The following is a 23,105-nucleotide window of genomic DNA, read 5'->3' on the forward strand; positions in this document are numbered from 1 at the left end:
TTGGAATATGTCTGTACAATTAGGGAAGAAAAAAAGTAATTGAAGGAGTAACCTGGACAGTCAGTACATCCATGTGGTGAGCTGGCTTCATTCTTTGGGCACATAATGTTGCTGACCTGACCAACTGCAGCAACGCCAGATCATAGCACTGCCCCCATGGGCACCAGGCAGGATGGGTCACTTTACCTGGCTCTCTTCTTACCCTGATGCGCCCATCACTCTGGAACAGGGTAAATCTGGACTCATCAGACCACATGTTCTTCTATTCCTACAATCTTACAATATTTATGCACTCTAACAAACTGAAGTCTGAAGCCATAAGGCTCCTCAGCTGTCCCAATCCCTTAAGTTCCCTTTGCATTGTGCGTCTGGAAATGCTCTTACTTCCACTTTTAAACATACCCCTGAGTTCTATAGTTGTTGTTTTTTTTCTATTTGATTCAGCTAAACGTATAAGTGATGACAAATCATGCTTATTCAGGATTGTTTTCCGACCGTATTTGTTCCTGGTAGATGATGGTTCCCCACCATCCAGTTTTTAATAATGCATTGGACAGTTCTTAACACAATTTTAATAGTTTCTGCCATATACTTAGATATTTTCCCTGCATGATGCATACCATTGAACTTAAACAGACTGACATATTCCATGACAACAGGATGTGGGCGTTGTTCATTGCATCAGCCGGGGTAAATAACTTGTTGCCAGCTGAAAGAGAATTGCACATGCAGTAATTATCCAATAGTAGGCTTGCCTTCATTTGCTTAGTTAAACCTTTTTTTTTGGCCAGGCAGTATATGACATAGGTAGAGGTAATTGCACAACTGCTATTTAGCAACCATACTGAAAACAAGAGCCAAAAGCCCTTTCAAACATCAGAAAAGTGTGGTAGTTAAGTGTAAATTATCTCTCTGTTTTCAATGGCACGCTGCATATTGATGACATAGGTAGAGGGATTCTGTTTTAGAACTCAGCTCTTCTTCCTGTTGTGACTTTTGTTTTTCTAATTTTCATCACAAATTGCAACTTAACAGAAGTAAAATGACTATAAATATTTCCCCAGTTGCTACCCTACCAAACTAAGTTCTAATTAGAAAAACAGGATAAATTGTCATACAGACTTACAACTGTTATGCAGCCGTTAAAGTGTCCTAAAACACCCACTGCAAACAAGCTAGCTAAGCTCTGCACAATCGCAGCAACAATGGAAAAACTATACTTTCTCTTTACATTTTGCCCTGTAAAGTTAATTTGAGTGAAACAAAAGCTACATGGACAAGAATTAGGCTGAAAAAATGCAAAGAAACATTTTATCAGTTGCGCTGCCCAAAATTCGGAATGTTGTTTCAAAAAGTGTGCCGGTTGTGTTTAAATTGCCCAAGATTTCAATGAATTGTTGTTTTTTATGACATATACCGAGGGATTCTGGTTTTGGCTTTTAATTGTTTTTACAAGAGATGTATAGAAAAACATGAGAACTGGCCTAATCACCGGATCTCTTCCCGAAAGCAACTTCTCTCCACTTGTGCATCTGGTTTGCTACTGTTTGCATTTTAATCATGTTTAGTAGATTAACAACAGAAGACAAGGAACACATATATGTATCTGTTGTAGGAAGGACACATTTGGCTGCTCACCCCAAAACATCTCTTTATGAACACACATCAAAGCTTGTGATAAAGGGTTTCTATCATTGTGAGCAGCAAGATGCTTTCAGCTCCTCACTGGCTGCGACTGTTCTCATATCAGCAGTGGGCCAAAGCTTTAACAGCGGGATTCTGGGTAGACAAACGGCTTGTGAAAGACGACATTGCCTTGCCTCATTGCATTCAACCACTGCTCTTTAATGAAGGCTGTAGCCACCGTCAAGAGCAGCTGAAGAATTCAATAAGTGGATAATAAAATCTAAAAATACTTCAAAGTAAATTGGAATATGTACAGAAATAGGAAATAAAATCACAGTTGCCACTACAGTCTAATAATGATTAAATTCTGAGATTAATTTACTTTCCGTTTAGAAAGCATGACACATGGGTTAAAGCCAGAATATTAAACAGTCAAGTGCCACTCAAGGATACCACTGTTGCTAAAAAGCCCACCGTACTAGTCTGTGTGTTTGATTAAGACAATATTGATTTATGGACGAATGAGGGATTACACCGACATGTTTTTAATTTACATTTATGTGACTCTCTCAGGTTTGAACGCACCCTTCACCAGCTCTTCCCTGGAGAGCAGAGCAACCCCTCCACCTGCTGCTCACTTCCTCCCTCTGGGACATCCCTACACAGCAGCCAGGATCTGAAGCAGTCCTTCCCGAGCTCCTGTCCTCTGAATCACAGTGCAGGTACTCACCCCAGTCACAGTCTCATAAGAACATACAGTGCCGAGTGAGGGCAGCATTTTCAGGAAATATTACGTTGACAAGTGTGAGTTTCCCTCTAATAGACTATTAGCAACTGTGTGGGTGTTTTGACAATCTGTTTGAACAGATTTTCTCACTTTCATCACAGAGTGGATCTTTATGATGTGAGATGGTTTCGAAATATATAGATCTTCAATTGCCTAAAACATGTTGCTTATTTTCACTCGAGACTAATAGCGACTGCTTTAAACTGCTTTATTAAAACGTGATTTGAATTGATGAAAAGAAGTTCAGTTCAAGGGCTGAATACAGTAATACTTAATTTAGGATTTTTTTCTGTCCTCCAGACTTTGCAGAACAAATGGACCTGTTGCTTTGTTCTTCACAATATGGGGAGATGGCAGCACAGACCGGACTGAGTCTCCTGATGCAAGTTGATGCTTTTGGTGACAGCGCTTCTGCAGGCAATAATCCCAATGGGGCTGGCGCTTCGCAAACAGCGCCTTCAGACACTATTGGAAATGGAAGAATATTCTAGATTTAACAGTACAGTTTTTAAGATTTGTAACATTGTGTTGTGTGCAATACAACATTTCACAAACACACTATTCATTGTGGTATGAAAGTATTTTAGTATTAATTTTACAGAATAAAAATATACCTATGCAAAATGGATACATATATTTGCCCTTTCTGTGGTATTGATATATATCGACATTTTTGTAAATGTATTTTATTGCACTGAATGATAAAAAGCCAGTTCTGTTTGACTAAGCTCATTTCTCATTTCAACAATTTAAGCACTTTGATATGTTGGAACTTATTCTTCAGCACAATCAAAGGTCTGCAGGTAAGAGATTGTTTTTTCTTAGAACTATGACTTTGTAACAATAATAATAAGACAGGGTGACAATATGCCTCGATAAAGGCCTGCTCGATGGCAAGGCGGATGAGCTCCGCCCTGAGTACCTAAAGTATCTGGATGTTGTGTGTCTTGTGGTTGACACGTCTCTGCAACATCGCGTGGCGGTCGGGAACCGTGCCTCTGGACTGGCAGAGCGGGGTGGTGGTCCCTCTGTTCAAGAAGGGGGGCCGGAGGGTGTGTTCCAACTACAGAGGGATCACACTCCTCAGTCTTCCTGGTTAAGTCTATTCCAGGTACTGGAGAGGAGAATCCGACCGATAGTCGATCCTCGGATTCAGGAGGAGCAGAGTGGTTTTCGTCCCGGTCGTGGAACACTGGACCAGCTCTATACTCTTCATCGGGTGCTCGAGGGTTCATGGGAGTTTGCCCAACCAGTCCACATGTGCTTTGTGGATCTGGAGAAGGCTTTCGACCGTGTCCCTCGGGGTGTCCTTTGGGGGGTGCTCCGAGAGTACGGGGTCCGGGGCCCTTTGCTCAGGGCTGTCCGGTCCCTGTATGACCGGAGCAAGAGCTGTGTTCTCATTGCCGGCAGTAAGTCAGACCTGTTGACCTGTTGACCTGTTCCCTGCATCGGGGTCCCCCTGGAAGAGGTGGACATGGAAAAGGAAGTCTGGGCCTCCCTGCTTGGACTGCTGCCTCCGCGACCCGATCCCGGATAAAGCAGAAGGAAATGAATGGATGGAAGTTATGAATTGACACAATTCATTTTTCTAACTTACATCCAAGTGGCCAAACATCAAGGTGGAGTGACAACCTGCCCCAAAGCAGGCAAGTTTACACACATTTCCAACAAAAAGCACACAGCATTTACTGTAAGGTTTAATAATAACAGAAATACTAATGTGAAGATACTTAAAGTTATGTCTGCAATTAGGGCCTGAGCACGAAAAGAAACAGTAATCCAATTAAAGATTGTACTGGTGGGGAACATTGTTCTGAATTTAATAGAAAACGTCACACAATCAGTATGCAAATAATTTACATATATAATATAAAGGGTAATTTTAAAAAAAATGTTTTAGCCAGAAGATTAATAAATAATTTCATATGTTCATTATTTACTCGTTTAAAAATTATGCTTTAGATAACTCATTCAATGTAATTATTTTATTAGCCTAATAAACCTCGGGATGGATCGTCAAAAAACGCTCATTACCATGGAAATACACCATGTTTGTTGCTGATTTGCTAAATGTGCACAGAGATACATCAAAACAATGCAAAAAGTAAACAAAAAAGCTGTGGAACATGATAAACGGATGAGCCACCGCTGGTGGTTTAGTAATTAGCATCTTAAAATCTCCATTGCTAACTCTAAATTGTACTGATGTGTGATGTCACAACCTCAAACTCTATAATGGCCATTGTCTGGCATTAATTAAGTCCTGATTGGTGGCCCAGCCCATGGCCAAATTGAAGGTCCAAATATAAAGGCCAAACTGTTTTACTTGAAAAAAAAAATCTTTTGAAAAGAAAATCATACAACAGTTTGGGTTTTTACTTGTTGCTAAGCAACAACAACAGTTTCACTGAAAGCATTGTCTCATGAAGACAAAAATTGCCACGGACATCCTAGATAATAACTGAGTTTCTTTCATTTTAATTTGATTTATAAAGCTGCTATTATTAGACAATTTGTACCAGCGAAGGTCTTACTGCACTTTGGCTGTATATTTGTCAGCAGGGAAGCTTAATGTCGGGTTGTACGACATTCAGAGAGAATAATGTGACAATGTATTCACAATCAAATATACATACACACATAAAAGTAAATCTGTTCAAAACTTACTGCACACCTCTCTAGACTCTCTGCCCATTTGTGGTGCAGGTACAGTAAAGGTAAATACAGAAAGCTGCATATAATGATGCACTTCACATTATTGAAAGTGCCCTAATGGAGTCAGTCTTTTGTTTGCTCAAAATAATATATCCACATTGAATGCAGTGATTTAAAACTTTGTGTATACATTTATGAAGCAGCTTGAGGACTTGAAGTATAAATGTTTTAATAATGCCTGAGAACTGTCAGACTCAACTCTGAACACTAATCGCATTGTTGTTTTGTTTGTTTTTTACAAACACTTCTGTAAGTATATTCTGTAGCGTTTCTGTAAGTACAAAATCATGTCTTCACACATTTTGTGTCAAAGGGGAAAATCATAAGGACTTGCAAATAAACTAACTTGACTTGCAGTGCTGTTGATTTTTAGCACACTGTTGATAGCAGTGGTTCGCCAACTAACCTCTGGCCTGTTAGCTGTGAAAATCTGTTATAGACTGAATGTTAGCGGTCTAGTTTTGCTCACGAAGAAGCAAAACTTTCAAACAGAAGTACGAACTCCTAGTATATAAACCGTCCAATGTAAATAATTATCAAAACAAACACAGAAGGTAGCGAGAGCAGTGGTAGTCAGATGATCCATCATTCACCATCCTTTTATAAACTCTGCATTCAGTTTAAACTCTAAGATGTACTTGCTTTGTTCAGATTTTAAAAAAGTAAAATCTGTCAAATTGCCTTTAAATGGCAGGTGTTTAAAGAAAAGCACATGTACTGTACTACAAAAGGGGATTGTGTTTCTTCAGGGATTATATTTGTCCAAGAGATTAGAATACAATGTTTCGTCAGCCATTGCAAGCTTTAAGCATTATAGCCTTTTTTTTGTTATGGGGACAATCGGTCGGCCTGCATGAGGACCTGAAGTGCACAAGGATAACTTCAGATGTTTCTGAGACAATCAGCCAGCGCATCTGAGCAGTGAAAATCTACTGGAAAATACTGATGTTCTGTGGTGGACTGCTCTGAATCCACACTACGGTACCCCTAAAACACCAGGCTATGGGACTCAAAAGAACAAAAACCATAACATTATTTTTCTTTTTTCTTTTCATTGATATACAGTGTATACAGATATGGGCTTAAATTACAAATATGCCTGATGATTTATCCTTTTGAAGCGTTCCAGTCCTATGGCAGGCCACTAGAACTGTGCTAAACCATGTTAATGTCAAGTTTGAGGTTAGAGTGTAAAATGAAAAGGGTATAAGTATGCCCTTATTTACTTTACATTATATTTTGCGTCTTACTTTTTATAGATCTGTTGTTCTTTACATAGAATTTGTTATCTAAAACGTACAAAACGGATGTGGGGTACTAATAAACACCAAAAACTCTTTAAAATCTTCTTAATCTATCTTTAAAAGATAATAGAATAGAATAGAATAGAATAGAATAGAATAGAACAGAATAGAACTAGACCATACTAGAACCAACCAGGTCTGAACCAGAACTAACTCAGAATCAAACAAGGACCAAACAAGACCAAACCAGATCCAAACTAGTGCTAACCCATCGCTTGGAGCTGTAAGATGTGGTCTACTGGAGCAGCAGCATCACAGGGAGAGGAAGAAGCTGGAAGGAAGAAGTCATCAAGAAGTAGCTCTGTCCTGGGCTGTGCTGTGGCCTCAGTGCAGGAGGTGGGGGCAGAATTTGTCCTGGACCACGAGTCTCACCCTGGCAGGACGCTCTGTCTACTCTGGAGAGTAGCTTCAGTGATCCACCCTTGCTGTGTGAAGGAGAATAGCAGGTCTTTCCTTCCTACAATGAACACATATAGTAATCATGTGCAATACTGTAACATAAAGTAAGTCATCTCTGATGCAATCCTTAATTCACTTTACCCTTATTGCATATGCGTGACTGTGCCATATTCACTTGTATAATATTATAGCACACGTAAGTCTCTATTTTCCTGCTTTTCTAAACCTGTGTTCTAACATTGGAATTTACAAATGAAGGTTGATTCTCTTATCTTAATATTTTGTGGTGTTCAGCTATACTTTTACCAGAGTCATTTAGACAGTACAGTAATTGTACTTTTCTTTGAGTAGTGAACAATTGCCACTTCTTTCAAAAAGGCTTAATCTAATGCATTATTATTATCATTAATAGTAATAGTACTGTATGTGGATTTTCTCTGCCTGACAGAGTTTACAATAATTGAATTGGAAAATATTCTATGTTATAGAAAAAAGTGTTCCTAACCTTTTCTGTGCAGCTCAGACCTTATTCTAAATATACACGAGCTATTTTGTCTTTGGCCCTTGTGTTGGCTCCACACAATCATATCAATCACACAATATACATAATATAACATACACGCACATGTCAAGTGTGCGGCTAAGAACAAGGAGGAGCTTTCCCCATCCTCTCCATGGATGATTCTCCTCCCACCTGAGAGGCTGCCCGCCCGGTGAGTTTTATAGCAACAGTTGCCCTGTGAGCAGCGCCATAGTCACCGTAGTCCTGGCGACTGTAACCCACCAACAACAACCTCTGTCCATCATTACCACCTCCTCCACCATCCTCATCTTCATCTACCAGTCCACAACACAGGTTTGAACGATCATTAGACTTTTGTCCAAAATCGCCTCTGTTTTTGAACCGATCTGGTGCTTGATCGGGTCGTCTCGGTGCGTTTGTTCACGTTTCTCCGCTGTAGAGCGAAGCCTCTGTGAATGGCTGGGTTAGTTTGCTAGCGAGGGTGTTTCTTTGTAACGTGTTAGCTTTTCTGCTAATGGTCCTTTGAATAACCAGAGCCAATATGCGGCGTGCTGTCTCCGTGTGGTTTAGTTACTCAAAGTCACGCGATTCAATGCGTCCGTGCACCGTTTTTTCGGCGTGGATTGCGGTGTATTTGTGGAGCCGGAGCAGTTTTGGTGGTAACACAAGCGTGTGCTAAAGGACTGATGCTAGCTGGTCAGCTGGAGCAGGAGCAGGTGTCTGTTGTTGCTAGGTTGCTAACGCCAGCGTCGCCACTTTCCCACATTGCGCACAGAAGAGTCTTTTTGCCTTTATTAAAGTGATCGTTTAAGTGAGTGATTAAGTGTGTCCATGACTTATATTTGTCTCTGAAGATGAGGTGAGAGATGGCTGTGTGCTAGCTCCCCGTGCAGTATCAGCCTCTGACAATAGCTAAGCCATTACTTTCCCTTTTGTCTTAGAGGAGAGAGCTAACCCTTTCCTCTGAGATGACTTATGATGTGCAGGGAGCTTGGAATAGTGACACGCCAAAAAGTTCATTCAAGGTCTATAAATAACACATTAATGGTAACAATCCTGCAAAAAAATGCCATCCGTATCATCCTATTATTCCCAGTAGAAGACTTGTGGTTTGGATCTAGTTTAATTAGCTGTTAGATCTATTGTGATTGTCCTGTTGTTACTGAAATGGAAGGAAAACACATTTGAAGTGTTGAGACGATGCCTGGATTTGTGCAGAAAATCAGTATTAGAAATGCAAAATACCGTCCTGGTTGTTGCCTCTTGTCATTACTTCGGTTAAGTTTAAACGTCTTGTTGGAAAATAAAAAAATGAACTTGTCTAAAAGCTTTAATTTTTTTATTTCTCAATGTTTCATCACAATTCTACATTTGGCTGTGTAACAGTATTTGCCACAGAACATGTCCAGGAGTCAAAAATGTTCATTTTACACAGTATGTTCCATGCTATTTTTGTAATTAAGATATTGGTTCATGAGAGCCTAATGTGTTTGGTTTTTTTTAAACATTATTTGGGGATATTTGTAGATTGTTGTCGTATCAAACCATTTAGCCTCCAAATGTCATATGCTGGCACAATCCCAAAATGCACACACTTTTACCCACGCACAAAGCAGGATGTTGGGAACTGCTAGTTATCAGCTCATGTTACCACTTACCTGTAGTCCGCTAGAGCAGAAATAGTACCATGCCACCTGCTGCCTGGATCCTGTTGCATTTCCAATCACTTAAAGAGGAGCTGATTAATTCAATTATTCAGTCATCCATTTTCATAGATGACAAAATACAGCCTGTTGGATCTGTTTTTTGCCTTAGTCTGAGAAATGTTCAAATGCTTTTTTTTGTTTATCTCAATGCCACATGGATATAATGATTAGACTTTCAAATTATGATGTGTCATTGTAAACACGGGCATTTTGGACTTTGGCCTTTGGCCTGTTCATCAGTTTAATCACAGTTAGAACTGGTTATCAAATTGTCTCAATTAAGTTGTTATGGATATTTTTATGGTACTTAATTTTATATAAATACATTTCAGCTGATTCTTTCAATATGTGTCCTTTTTTCAGATTGCATTAATTACATGGCAGAAAAATTATCTTGTACGTTTCACCTTTCTTGTTCAGCATCTCAGACTCCACCTTTGTGCGCGATAATTAGATTCAACAAATGTGTTATTTTTGTCATATTCATGGTTATTATTTTTTATTCTTAACAAGATTTTATAGACTAAAATTCAGGCCAAAATGTTGTCCTCCTTGGTGGCTTTTGTTCCTCTGTGTCTTTTGTAGGGCTCGCACTTGGTCAGTGGAGCACAGCGTTTAAGTGGGCCACAGGGGAGAGCCTGAATGGTGAGGCAGGAGGTGTGTGGAGGGGGTTGGGGTGATGCAGGGACTTTTTGTGCATAGGTGGACTTCCTTAGTTTGGACCATGCATTCAAGAATATTTATTGTACCTTTTAAAAGTTTTCAATGTTTTAGTTGTGTTTAAGTGTGTTTTAAAAAGTGTGGAAATATAAATTTTGTATTTTTTTATTGCATGTCTCGATGTATTTTTGAGCACCTTTTTTAGGGTAGAATTAGTCAAATAAACAACAACATGCAATTCAACTTGCCTCAACATCAACGTCCACGATGCCAGTGACATTTTTATCGGCCACAACATGAAGCAAAACAGCCAATGGCACAAGAATGAGGAGAAGGGGCAGGTAGTCCTTGGGGAGCTTTGATGTAGTTTGGAGAGTTGTCTTAATTAACCAAGAGAGGCTTGTTTATGGAAACTGCAATGGGAGGAGAGGGCTGCCCAGGGAAGAAATGGGCGTTATCCATGCTATTATGAGCTCACAAATACAGGTTTGCCCTGAGTTTGGTGTTTCGCTGTTTTATCTAATGTGGTTGACTCGCTCATTTAAGTAGTCTTGATAATTTAATAACTTAATATTTTTAAAAACTATGAAAACATATCACGATAATTCAACCCACTGCATCAAATTGATAGATGGGCTCAGATTAAGCATCACAATCATTGAATATTGAGATTATCAATAATAAAATAGTTACTTATTATCTGTATTACCTAGACGTGATTGTGATATTGACAAAATGTTGGAAGTAACCGATAACAATATTCATACAATATTATATCTGAAATAAATACGTCCCGCAGCAATGTGTTAATACCACAAAAGTGCAGAAATACAACTTTATACTCGGTTTGTAACATGTTTTTTTTCCTTCATATTCTTGTTTGAATCAGCTTCGTTCAGAATGTATTAATATAAACCAGAGCTTCTCAAAGTGTGGGCCGTGCCCATTTGGAGGGGACGGGGGCTGTGCCGTGAGTCATTTAGAGAAAATTTAATGTGCGCACATTTCGCGTGACAAACGTGTTTTGTGCAAGAGAAAAACGCCCAGTGCAGCATGTTAATGGTTAATCTCTAAATACAAGAGAGCAGCGGAGGAGTGGGTGAGCCTGCCTCTGTCCCTCCCCTGTCCCGCCACACGCACTTCTGTCCTGGTTCCCTTTGCATTCGTCTACCTCCTAATGAAGGTAAATTTAAGGTTTCGCTTTCGCTTTTTTTTTTTTTTTTCGGTAACTTCTTGTGTCACATGTGTCATGTGACAATATAAAGCATATGCAAAAAGAATGTGCATTCGATTCCTTTCGGCTTTGATCCCATGGGCTTTGAAAGCAATGAAACATAAATGCAGTGGTACGAGTCAGCACTGTGCTGAAAGCACTCTGTGTATGACGTCGTGGTAAAAGTGATCCCAGTGACGAGAACTAACGTGAGTGCGTCTTCTCCTTGAAATGCCGCATTTACTACAGTGAAGCGCCAATTCTGCGCTGTCCCAGAGGCTTTGGGGGGGCGTGGAGATGTTTTTTTATCTTCCAAGGGGGGCACACCAGAAAAAGTTTGAGAAGCTCTGAAAAAAACAATTATTTATATTTCACCTGCACAATACCAGTACATGGAGAAGTACTTGGAGAAGTACTTGGAGAAGAGGTTTGATCTCAAACCTGGACAGCATTGTTATTGAAATACATTTTGTCATTTTGAGGGAAAAAAATACTCTTTATTACTCTATTAATATAGTAACAAAGTAGTAGTGTAGTATATTGAGGGTCTTTTGTCTTTAATCTCTCCAAAGATTCAATCTTTTTTTTAGTTCACTAATGTGGGGAAAAAATTGATAACTACTACAATCAATCAAAGTTGCAGTCAGACGGATTTTGAAGCAATTTGAATGAGGCTAAACACATTAGCTGTAAGCGTCCAGCAGCAGAATCTTGCCATTGACCAGTGTGAGTTGATCTTTGGTGAGGGAGATGTGCAGGAAACATTACAATATGGTTTAAAGCTCAAATATTTGTTAAGCCTTTTTAATCAAAGATGATGCACATATCAGTTAAATGAATATTGTACTTTTATGCTATCCAAACGTTTAGTGTCTCACACCAGTAAATGCGGAAACTGCGCTGTAACAGGAAGCTGCATTTATTTGGAGTTTGTTAAAAATTAACTTGTTTTTATGGCGGTGAACCAGGAGACGGGAGCGTGTGGCAGTGATGCATAAGGCTCTCAGTACATTGAGTACCGCAAGAAAGGACCAGGTGCTTGAGTTGAAATGCTCTGTAACGGCTTGAGGCATTGATATAGGACTAGAGAGAGGTGATGTTCCAACAAAACCACTGCAATCGTTGGTCAGTGGGCATTGAAATCACACTCTCCTCCATATTTTATTATATTATATTCGCCACTGTGTTTGATTTATTTGTAAAAACCGTGTTTCTGTTGGTATCTAATGTGTTATTTATATATAGGCGCCATGCAGACCCCTGAAGCGGGCGCTGACTCCACCTCCACTGTCCCCCTTCAGACCACTGTGCCTGTCCAGCCTGTGGGCTCGTCCCAGCAACAGGTACAGTCTGATGTCCCAAAGTGTGTCTGTAACTTGCACCCACTACAACACAGCAGCGTGTGAGTCATTTCAATTAAGAACCATGTTAATTTTCTGCACTCTCTGTCTTACCAGGCCCAGACTGTACAACAACAGGTTCAGCATGTTTACCCGGCACAGGTGCAGTATGTTGAGGAGAACAGTGGTGTTTACACCAACGGCAACATGTGAGTGTGTCGTGCCTAACACTTGTCCTCTCAAGTATCTCTACACTCATTCATGTCACTAGCACATGTTGCAAAAGCAAGTACTGTTGGTTGTATTTTTTTACAGTTGTGTGTTTGCGAAAGTCACCTGAAGATGACCTGAAGTAAGCAAAAGCCTGGGGGATTTGAGAGACTGAGAGTGGCACAAGAGTTTGGTGCGCAAAGCAACAGACTCGAGCTGTGTTTGCTGAGCTGAGCACACACTTACTGTAGTATAAAGATGCATTCATGTAGTGTAGCCACACATCAAGTAACACATCAACAGTAACGAGACCAAAACATGTAATAATAGATGTGATACGAGAAAAAATATATAATTGTATCTATTTCAGAGTCATTGCATATTCATTCACATTTCTATTATGCCGTGAATATTAATTATTAAATTCTAATGGTAGGATTCTATTGAAAGTGTCCAAAATAAACCGCCAAAGAAGAAGAGAAACATGTACAAAACGTGCTATAGAAATAAAGCTTTATTGAATGACTGCGTAATACATTACAAAGTCACCACTTTTTTTAGTGGTGGAATAATAGTAATAGTTCTAGAACTACTTGGTAGAACTTTGTAGTTCTAGAACGGAACAGTTGTACTAGTTAGTAGTTCTAGAACGTCTAGTGTATGCTGCGTTTTCGTCATTCAATGAACATATCAACGGCCATGCCACTTGTCACGTCAATGGCTTCTAGTTATTATTAGTCCCCAATCAAAGGACAAGAATCGGAATTGTATCTTGGGCCAGTAAAATCGCCAAAATTTTGTAGTAAACAAGGACAAATATGCTGGTATTGAAAATTTGAACACGGTGAGCTTTAAATTCAAGTGAAGACCCTGTGAAAAAATATTGAAAGATGGCTCGGTAGCGTCACCTCAAAAATCGATTTAACATGGGGCAAATGGGAGTCAGACGCAGGGGAAAAAATCTGTAAAAATAGGACATTTGCTCCGAAAAATAGTTCATATGAGGACATTTAAAAATATGTAATTATGACTCCTAACGGGGGCTTGCACAGGTAGAGAGTGCTTCCTGGATGATGGGCTGAAACAGGGAAGCGTGCTGCGGCATTCACCAGGCTGAATGCCCCGTTTGCTCATCCAAAGGGAAGGATAGAGAATGTTCTCTAGCTAAAGACTGCATGAATCAATCAAAAAAAAACACTTTGGGCATATATACAAGGTACCAATAGCACTGTGAGAAGGTTAAAAGCTTGATTTTTGCATGATTAGGCCCTTTAATAGTCTTTGTGCAGATCAAGCGGTTATCTAAAAAAAGGTTTTCTAGCAGCCTCTTAAAATGTTTGTCCTTTTATTCATTAAAAAAAAATTCTATTTGTTTTGGACAAAATGTAGTGTTTTATTTATGATGAGGCACAAGGTGACAAATTCACCTGACTCTAACAATTGTTCTAATAGGAAAAAAATAATGGTTACACCCATAATTTAAGGTCAGTGAAAATTAAAAAAAAAAAATGTTGGTGGCCCCATGTAAAAAATATTGTAAAATGGCTCTATCTACTTTATTCCGCCACACCCTATTTTCCCTGTTTTTGCCCTGAATCGGCTCTTTCGGTGTAATGGCCCTTCCAGTCATGAAGAAACTCAAAAAGAAAAATATGCTATGAAGTTGATTGATTGATTGATTCATTCATTCATTCATTCATTCATTTTCTAACGCTTGTTCCCGTTAGGGGTCGTGGGTGATTGGAGCCTATCCCAGTGGCTTTGGGTCAGCTCGTCACAGGGCAGAGACATAGACACCCACACAAACATTCACTCCACATTTATTCACTAGGGGTAATTTAGAGTTGGCAATTTTACCTAACACATGCATGTCTTCGGATCGTGGGAGGAAGCCGGAGAGCCCGGAGAGAACCCACGGTAACATGGGGTTACCAGAGAGATCATGTGATGTTGGTCTGGCCCCAGAATTAAACCCTCCTTCTTGGGAGGCGGGAGCGCTAACCGCTCTGCCACCGTGCACTCCATAAAAAGTAGATTCATTTGTGTAAACTGTCCAGTGTTCATGTGACCAACAAGTCAACAATGAACTGATTCCTTGGACGGCCTGAAAGCGGCTTTTTAGTCCGTCTCTCTAGGTCGACAGCTCTATGTAAACTAATACAACCGGCAGGATTACGTCTTTTGGAATAAGGTGAATAGTGCCCCCTCAAAGGTCAATACAACTTTTTATAAATTTATCACATACTTGAAATTCAGCACACAAATCCTCCTTGACATACTGAACAAAAAAGCCAATGAGACCATAGCTCTTTTTCTTACTGCGTTACCATGGCAACAGTAAAATCTGCTATTCAAATATATGAGATTTTGGAAACTGTGCATTGTTGCCAGAAAAAATTAAGTGTTAAAGTTCTTTTTAGTTTACTCTGAATTAAATGTTGGTGAAAACAATTTAAAAAATCTTTGACAAAAAAGATTGACTTTGTAAAATGACCTGTTAGCGCCACCTAGAAAATCAACATACATTACGGCAAAAAGAGGCCTTTTTCATCACAGACAAATAAAACTTGGTACAAAAATACTCCATATCACAACAAGTAAATAATTATGTGATGACCCACCCTATACCCACATCTCGCGCACATGTTAAGGCACGATGTTAAGACCTTTACGTACCATCTAAACACTTTAGCCTTTATTGTCCCTGTAGGGACATTTGTCCTCTGCATTAGACCCATCCTTCAATGCTGCTGGGGCATCTCCTAAGCAGAGTTGGGGGTAACGCATTAGCCGGTAACACCTTAGAGTACTCAAATTACTTTTTTAGAGGAACGTAACGTGTTCCAGAGCATATTCTAGCGGTTATAGTGTTACCATGGCAACATCATGCTACTATGCTACTATGCTACTGATCATGTTTACTATTAAGTACAAGGGTTTTGTTAACTGAAAATTTAAATGGCATGTTACCGTGGCAATGTGAAAAATATTACCATTGAGGTACATGGGTTTTGGAAAACGTTGATTGGCATGAAAGAATTTACTTTGCCATAGGTTGAAAATTTGCCACACTTATTCTCCACATCACACTGAACATATAAGCCTCTGAGGACAGGCCTCTTTCTCAAACCGTGCGGTCGTGACAATGTTTGAAAGTCTCTCATTGCGTAGTATAATGGTGGTACCGTTTGCTGGGGTAGGGGAGGTGCAGGCGGGAAAGACCGCAAGATGAGTGGCGCTTTCTTCGCGGCTGCAAGTGGGGCGAGGGCCTTTGACTATGTTTATATTGTTGTTTTACTCTGTAATTCATGTTTTTAACTCATTCTGTCTTTTTCAAACAGAAGATCTTACACGTACTCAGAGCCGCAGTTGTACAGCCAGAACAGTGGAGGGAGCTATTTCGAGACCCAGGGGGGTTCACCGCAAGTGTCCACAGTGGTCACATCTCATGGCATGACCAACAATGGAGGAGGTGGCAGTGGGGGCATGAGCATAGGCCTGACGGGGGCTCAGGTAATCAGCAGTTCTGGGGGTTACCTTATGGACAACGCTGGAAGTCACACTGCAAGCCAAGCTGCACGAGCTTCCCCAGCCACTGTAAGTCTGCAGCGCAGCTCAAATCCTGCCCCTTTGTGTTTGACCTTTTGAGTAGTTCATTTTTACACTTTTTCCTTTATAAATTTGAGAGTTTTCAGCATCCCCTTCACACACACACACACACACACACACATGTTGCTGCGCTTGAATGTAGGGGTGCTTGCTTTGATTCTGTTTTTGCTGGGTGCTTAAAATTGGTCTTTGATACTATGCTTTTTATTTTATGTTTTTGTGCTTTTTCATGGTTTGTCAGATTGAAATGGCGATTGAGACGCTCCAAAAATCTGAGGGTTTATCCAGTCAGAGAAGTTCGCTGCTGAACAGCCATGTAAGTTGCTTTTTTGTAAGTGCTAGCCTTTGCCTGACTTTGGCTTTCACCTTGCCTCCTTTGCCTCCATCAGCCTTCTACATTTTTCCATTTAAATTTGCTTTTTGTTGCTGGCTATAACAATTTCCTGTTTGTTGAAACATTGCAGTTGTAGGATGATGAGGTATTGTCATGAACATCTTGCACATAACCCAGGGAGTAACACTGCATGTGTTCTCTTACAGCTTCAGTGGCTATTGGACAATTATGAGACAGCTGAGGGCGTCAGTTTGCCTCGATCCACACTCTACAATCACTATTTACGCCACTGTCAGGAGCAGAAACTGGACCCTGTTAATGCAGCTTCTTTCGGCAAACTCATTCGTTCAATCTTCATGGGACTACGCACAAGGCGCCTTGGGACCAGGTGAGCTGTTTGTTTTCATGTATTAATTAGGCTCATGCGATGGGGTATATTTTGATATTTGATCTTAAATGCCCATCATTTGTTTGCTTTTATGACAGAGGAAACTCCAAATACCATTACTATGGCATACGTGTGAAGCCTGATTCTCCACTAAACAGACTTCAAGAAGACATGCAGTACATGGCTCTCAGACAGCAGCCTGTTCAGCAGAAACAACGGTACATGTGCAAGTGTTTTAATTCTGAAAATACACATTCATGAGCCCTATTAGATACTGATGGACCGGTTTGGCTTCAGATTTAAGCCAGTGCAGAAGTTTGACACCGGCTCTGGAGACGGTTATTCAGGTGGAGCCCAGCCCCAGCCTGGAGTGGCAGAGCAGACTGTTATTGCACAGAGCCAGCACCACCAGCAGTTTTTAGGTCTGCTTTTTGGTCTTTACATCATTTATTTTGCCATCAAGTTTAAATGCATATTAATATATGCAGAAAAATATGATTTTAAATGAAATGCTTTACAGATGCATCTCGAGCACTACCTGACTTTATAGAGCTGAATCTTGGACAGAGCAATCTTGAAAATATCGGTCAAGAGGATGTGAAGGCGCTACAATCACTTTACAGAGAGCACTGCGAGGTAGAGACAATTTGTACAGTTTCTCATTTCAGTCATTAAATGTCTTGGATTTACAATACAACAATCAGAATCAGAAAGTGGTTTATTGCCATTGTCAAAGAACAGAATTCCCAAACTAGGAACTTGCTTTGACATTTGACAGTTTTGGTTCCAAACCTAATAGTTTCATGCAGAATTGAACAGCTGACAAAAATGTTTTCATTTCATATTATTCTCTTACATTTTAGGCTATCTTGGATGTGGTTGTTAACCTCCAGTTCAGCCTCATTGAGAAGCTGTGGCAGACATTTTGGCGTTATACTCCTCCTGACTCAGCAGAGGGCGCCACAGTGACAGAAAACAGGTACTGATAAATTACTTCTATCTTTTCTTGTTCAATAAATGGCCTTTGCAGCTTGTAATTTGACACTGTCCATGCTTATAATAGAGAAGAACTATTCATACCAAGTGTGATTCCCAAAATTATTCAATTAAACATACGCAAACAACTTTGCTGATAAACCTTTTTCATAGCGCTTCAGTTGCATTGACCACTGTCTTTAGTACCGTAAATATTTGGCATTTTACTTCACAATCCGTTTGCAGCGTTGTGCTCTAAAACTCGGTGTGTATTGCCGACTATGGATAAACGCTGCCACTACATTTCAAGAGGCTTGTGACATTACATGTCTCTGCTGTGATTAATGGCTCGCTCTCACCCAGAGTTAGCAGAAGTCGAGTTCGAAGTGTGAGGAAGCTGCAGTGCATCCAGAGAGCATTAGACTTGCTGTTTATTAACACCTAGGCCTCTGTAGCTCTCACTCTGACACTGTGTCCCAAGCTAAACTGCCCTCTTTAGCGATAGCTTGTCTTGGCCTGATGTTGTAGGGGGAGTTTAGGTGTTGTTATTCCTATTATCATTACAATAGTAAAAAATAACAGTGAATGTGTTTACAGCAGCATAAGTGAGATTGAAGGCCGACTCCCACGTTCACAGCTGATAGATCTGTGTCGAAATGAAGCTGTTCTAAAATGGATGAGCACCTGTGACCATCTCATGTACCAGGCCCTTGTTGAGATTCTCATTCCTGATGTCCTGAGACCAATTCCCAGTAAGATTGTACCTTCATTTAATTGTACGTGTGGTTTTGAGAAAGAACTGTTTTAAGTCTGTCTCGCTTGAAGGTGCCTTGACTCAAGCCATTCGCAACTTTGCCAAAAGCCTGGAAGGTTGGCTGACCAATGCCATGAATGCTATTCCACAGAGAATGATACAGACAAAGGTAATGCACTCTTCACAATTCAGCATGTAATCTCTATGCATTGTAATGATGTAATTGGAATTTTCTAGCCTTTTTGTGTATATGACGTTTGCCTGCCTTCTAGATTGCTGCTGTTAGTGCCTTTGCACAAACTTTGCGCAGATACACATCTCTTAACCATCTGGCTCAAGCAGCACGTGCTGTTCTGCAAAACACCTCCCAAATCAACCAGATGCTGAGTGATCTTAACAGAGTGGATTTTGCCAATGTGCAGGTAAGCTTACCATTCTTTGTGTCCTTCTTTTACAACATGGCCCTGTTGCCTGGTCCTTTACACATAAGCTCTCTCTACATACATGATGAATAGGAGCAGGCCTCGTGGGTTTGCCAGTGTGAGGAGGGAGTGGTGCAGCACTTGGAGCAGGACTTCAAAGCCACGCTGCAGCAGCAGAGCTCTCTGGAGCAGTGGGCTGCCTGGCTGGACAACGTGGTCACTCAAGTGCTGAAGCCCTTTGAGCATCGACCCAGCTTCCCCAGAGCTGCACGACAATTTTTACTCAAGTGGTCTTTCTACAGGTTGGTCCTTACATGTCTTTCATGTACGGCTATGCAAACTCTAAATGTCTCCTTTCACCCTCAGTTCTATGGTAATTAGGGACCTGACCCTGCGCAGTGCTGCCAGCTTTGGGTCTTTCCACCTGATCCGTCTGCTCTATGATGAATACATGTTCTACTTGGTGGAGCACCGCGTGGCCCAGGCCACAGGGGAGACGCCAATCGGTGTCATGGGCGAAGTATGTTAGTGCTATCAAAGAAATGTATTGTGGTACATGATTTGAATTATTTAAATGTGTCTGTTTTTCAGTTTGACAGTCTGAGCAGTTTAACACTGGCAAACATTGACAAAGGTTGGTGGTCCTGGGATAGAATATATTTTATTTGTTCAGTAATTTTGTATGATTTTTCTATTCTTTTTTTCCCCTGACCAGATGAGACAAGTGGGATGGACAGTGACTTGGAGGATGACATGGACACATGTGGTGAGCCTTTAGCAAAGCGGGAGAGGTCTGAGCATGAGGTGATCCAGGTGATCCAGGTGGGAGCGTTGGAGGATGGGTCTCACCCTGTGGTGGGGGTGGTCCAGCCTGGTGTCCTGCACTCTCTGCCCCAGCCTCCTCCGGACCACAGCGAACACATCCTGACCCCGTCATCTGCAACACCCACCATTCGCCACTGCAGCGCCACGGGCAACACCTACGCCTCTGTTTGAAAATGTTTGGGGTCGACTCTTTATGCTGTCTCACTATCCACATATCTCTTTGTATACATGTGTGTGTCTTCATGCTCTGTCCGTCTGCACTTGTGGGGGAATCACTCTTTCAGTTCAGCCTTTTCACTTGAGGGCTGCTGACTCTTAAGCCACATTGTACTGTCCAACTGCTCTGTTTCTGGATGTGGTGTTGTCTGTTAGTCCTTATGTAGTGTGCCAGCCTTTGGGAAGGACTTGGAGGAAAAGAATTTGCCCCTAAATCATGAGCTCAAATCCATGTCACTAGTCCCAGGGAAGTAAAGTCATTCACTCAATCATTTACAACATTCCTCAATATCATGTGCTTTTTTTCTGCATTTGAAATTGGTGTTACCCAAAATCATGGTGCTATTGCTGTTTTTTTTGCAGTCCATTCTCATTATTCATAACAAACATGCCGACATGCAATGGTTGGCTGAAGGAAAATCTGAGTATTGCATGTAGCCAAAAAATATTTGAAGGGGTTTGTCATTGGTTTTCACCTGCCAGTAACTGTTGATAGCTTTTTGCAAGAGGAAAGCTTAAATGTGTGCTGCTATTAAAGTGTACATTGGAGTGTGACTCAGCAGACTGACTTTCTCTATGCTAGCTTTTCTATGCACTTGGTGCATAATGCTTGCCTTTATTTTTTTCTCTTCGATGCTCTGTAGTGTGTACTGGGCATGTTTCTGTTACTTGTGAAGTTTTTTAAGGACCAAAAACAACCCATCCAGGAAGGAGAGCTGTTACCTGTCCCATAGTGCCATGTTGCAGAGCAAAACGAATGTCAGGGATTATATGTACCTCGGCTTTATCATAGTGCCTTATCCTAAAATGCAGCTGTCCTTAGTGCTGACTGTCCGACTGACTGGTGCAGAGTCCACTGCCTTTCTGTCGCCCCAGCCACGTGTTCGGCTTTCTGGTACTTGTGGCTGGATTTGGGCTGGCTCATTAGTGTTGAGACCTAGTGATGGGTCCTCTTCTCTTGACCAGCACTACACAGCTTAACATATCTGATAATGAATGATGTTTTTTAGCCTTGTTCCTGCCCTCGCTCTGCCCTATTGAGGCCTGTTCTTGCATTTGTCTTTGTGAAGGATGCGCATGTGTGTATGTGTATTTGTTGACTGTACTTGTGTGTTTGAACACATCCATCAGTCGCCCTACCTCAAACCAGTGGTGCCAGCCCTTTGACGCGTGCAGAACACTCTCCTGACCTTATTGTGCACATCGCCACTGAAAATCAGCATTGCTTTTCTTACACCTTTGACAATGTTTTCATTTAACATTTATCCCTTCACAAACTTCAACATTTCTGTTGGATGATCTTTGTAAGCTGGATCAAATATTTTCTGATATTAATTCAAAGATATATATAGAAGCTTATATATATATATATATATATGTGTGTATGTATAGTATAAGAAACGATAACATTACAAATATGTTTCTTATGTGGATATTGAGTTTCTACGTTTCTTTTTGTAGCTTCCGTGTAATTATCTCTGTGACTGTGATCAGAAAAGGCATTGGAACTAAGTCATTCATTGGACTTCATCTATACTTGAACGCTTATAGCCTTCTACTGTACATGGTGGAAAAAAGTGAGATTAATCCTCTAAATAGGAACTTGTTTTACTAATTGTTTAGCTTTTGCTTTTTGTCCTATAAAAGGTTCCAACGATTATTTTTCCTCATTTTTTATTTATTGATATTTATTGTGTTTTGCTATGGTAGATTGTTCACTGCAAAATAGATCTACTGAACAGGACTGGAATGGATTGTGACGTGGAATGTTGTGACTGTTTTGCTGTACTGACAATTTTAGGACTTTTTGGTTTTAGGGCTGGGTTTTGTTCAGGTGTCTGCATTGAAAGGGAGAAAAGTGCAAATATTGTTTTATTTTTTTTTTTGAATGCAAAATACCAAGGGAATTGGCCAACAGACAGTTGGGACTCCCAAAGCTGCACTGCGCCCCCTATAAATTAGTGGTACGCAAAATTCTGTAGCCTTACCATGATCCTGATCGCTTGAAATGTGAAGTGTATGTGCACTAAAAGTGTGCACATACACTTAAAAAAAATGTTTATTTGTAATAAAATGGAGTGCTCATTTTCGGTTAGTCCCCTCAGTCAATTATTGCTGTTACAGAAGGGTTTTTTTTTTCTTATCCTAATGGTTTGTGAATGCAGCATTGAACCAGAGGACCTTCTCACAAGAGGCTTCAGATGCTTTGTTAAACTGTTTTTCTTACAAACGCTTGCTATGGGTTAGGGTAAATACTGTGTAGATGCAACCTTGTATTTTCGTGCCTGAGGTGGTTTGTTGTAAATTTGATTTTAAACCCTAATTGTATGCTTTAGGAACATAAGTGCTTTCTTGTCTTGCACGTATATTATGTGCTGCTAGTTTTAAACGTTTTTTTCCTTTTAATATTATTTAAAACTGCACATGCCAGACAGTGATTTCTGCTCACTAGAGCCCACATGGTTTACTCTGGACTGATGCTGTTGCTGCCAACACATTTGTATTTTATGATTCAAGATTGTTTTTGTATAGGCTGTTTGAAAATGAACCCGTTCTCTGTCATGTGCTACATTATGTATAAATTACAGCGCTTTGTAAATGTCTCGTACTCTAAACAACATGGCAGTCTCACTGACCCTCGGCAGACTCTGGTGCCTTTCATTTTAGCGGCCTGGGTGACTGTTGGGTGACTGTTGGGTGACTGTTGGGTGACTGTTGGGTGACTGTTGGGTGACTGTTGGGTGACTGTTGGGTGACTGTTGGGTGACTGTTGGGTGACGGTGGACCATAGGTTTGAGCATTGAGGAACCCAGGACTGAACACTGATTACAATTATTCACTGAAAACGACACTTGCAAACTAGTTTACACGTGGTCCTTAACCTGCAGACAGCTTTTTATTGTACAGGACAGTTAATGTAAGTGAAAAACGCTCTTAAGACTTTACCTTTTGTCCAACTGATATTTCCTGAATGCTGTGACCCGTTTTGATATTTCTATTTGGATGTTTTCAAGTGCCATTTGACAGTGACTAGTGAGTCGTGGCCATCTGTAGCACGCACTGATGCAAGCACAAGCATTTGGCAGTGGCATTTGGGGA

The 23,105-nt window shown here is 40.6% G+C and overlaps 2 protein-coding genes across 4 annotated transcripts in view; both read left to right on the forward strand.

Annotated features, from left to right (window-relative positions):
• Positions 1 to 2,888, forward strand: part of glis3 (GLIS family zinc finger 3) — a 28,843-nt gene extending 25,955 nt beyond the window's left edge. The window contains exons 8-9 of the mRNA XM_072455215.1: positions 2,200 to 2,348; positions 2,714 to 2,888. Of these exons, the coding sequence (XP_072311316.1) occupies positions 2,200 to 2,306 (107 nt within the window). The 3' untranslated portion in view covers positions 2,307 to 2,348; positions 2,714 to 2,888. The remainder of the gene's footprint in view (positions 1 to 2,199; positions 2,349 to 2,713) is intronic.
• A 4,651-nt stretch (positions 2,889 to 7,539) lies between these two features.
• On the forward strand, positions 7,540 to 22,712 carry rfx3 (regulatory factor X, 3 (influences HLA class II expression)). Of its 3 annotated transcripts, none has more exons than XM_072453062.1 (17): positions 7,540 to 7,687; positions 12,179 to 12,276; positions 12,391 to 12,482; positions 15,825 to 16,080; positions 16,334 to 16,408; positions 16,633 to 16,814; positions 16,913 to 17,032; positions 17,112 to 17,236; positions 17,335 to 17,450; positions 17,678 to 17,793; positions 18,387 to 18,541; positions 18,615 to 18,712; positions 18,816 to 18,965; positions 19,059 to 19,267; positions 19,332 to 19,485; positions 19,557 to 19,599; positions 19,681 to 22,712. In XM_072453062.1, exons 2-17 carry the CDS (start codon positions 12,184 to 12,186, stop codon positions 19,959 to 19,961), a joined length of 2,265 nt encoding a protein of 754 aa, XP_072309163.1. In that variant the 5' UTR covers positions 7,540 to 7,687; positions 12,179 to 12,183; the 3' UTR covers positions 19,962 to 22,712. The 3 variants fall into 3 exon arrangements, with proteins under 3 accessions (XP_072309163.1, XP_072309165.1, XP_072309164.1); XM_072453064.1 differs by having other exon boundaries at positions 18,390 to 18,541; XM_072453063.1 differs by having other exon boundaries at positions 15,828 to 16,080.
• The last annotated feature ends 393 nt before the right edge of the window (positions 22,713 to 23,105 follow it).

The sequence above is a fragment of the Eucyclogobius newberryi genome, unplaced genomic scaffold, assembly GCF_026437365.1.
Source record: "Eucyclogobius newberryi isolate DKJ021-1_F unplaced genomic scaffold, fEucNew1.0.hap1 SCAF_2, whole genome shotgun sequence".
Lineage (NCBI taxonomy): Eukaryota > Metazoa > Chordata > Actinopteri > Gobiiformes > Gobiidae > Eucyclogobius > Eucyclogobius newberryi.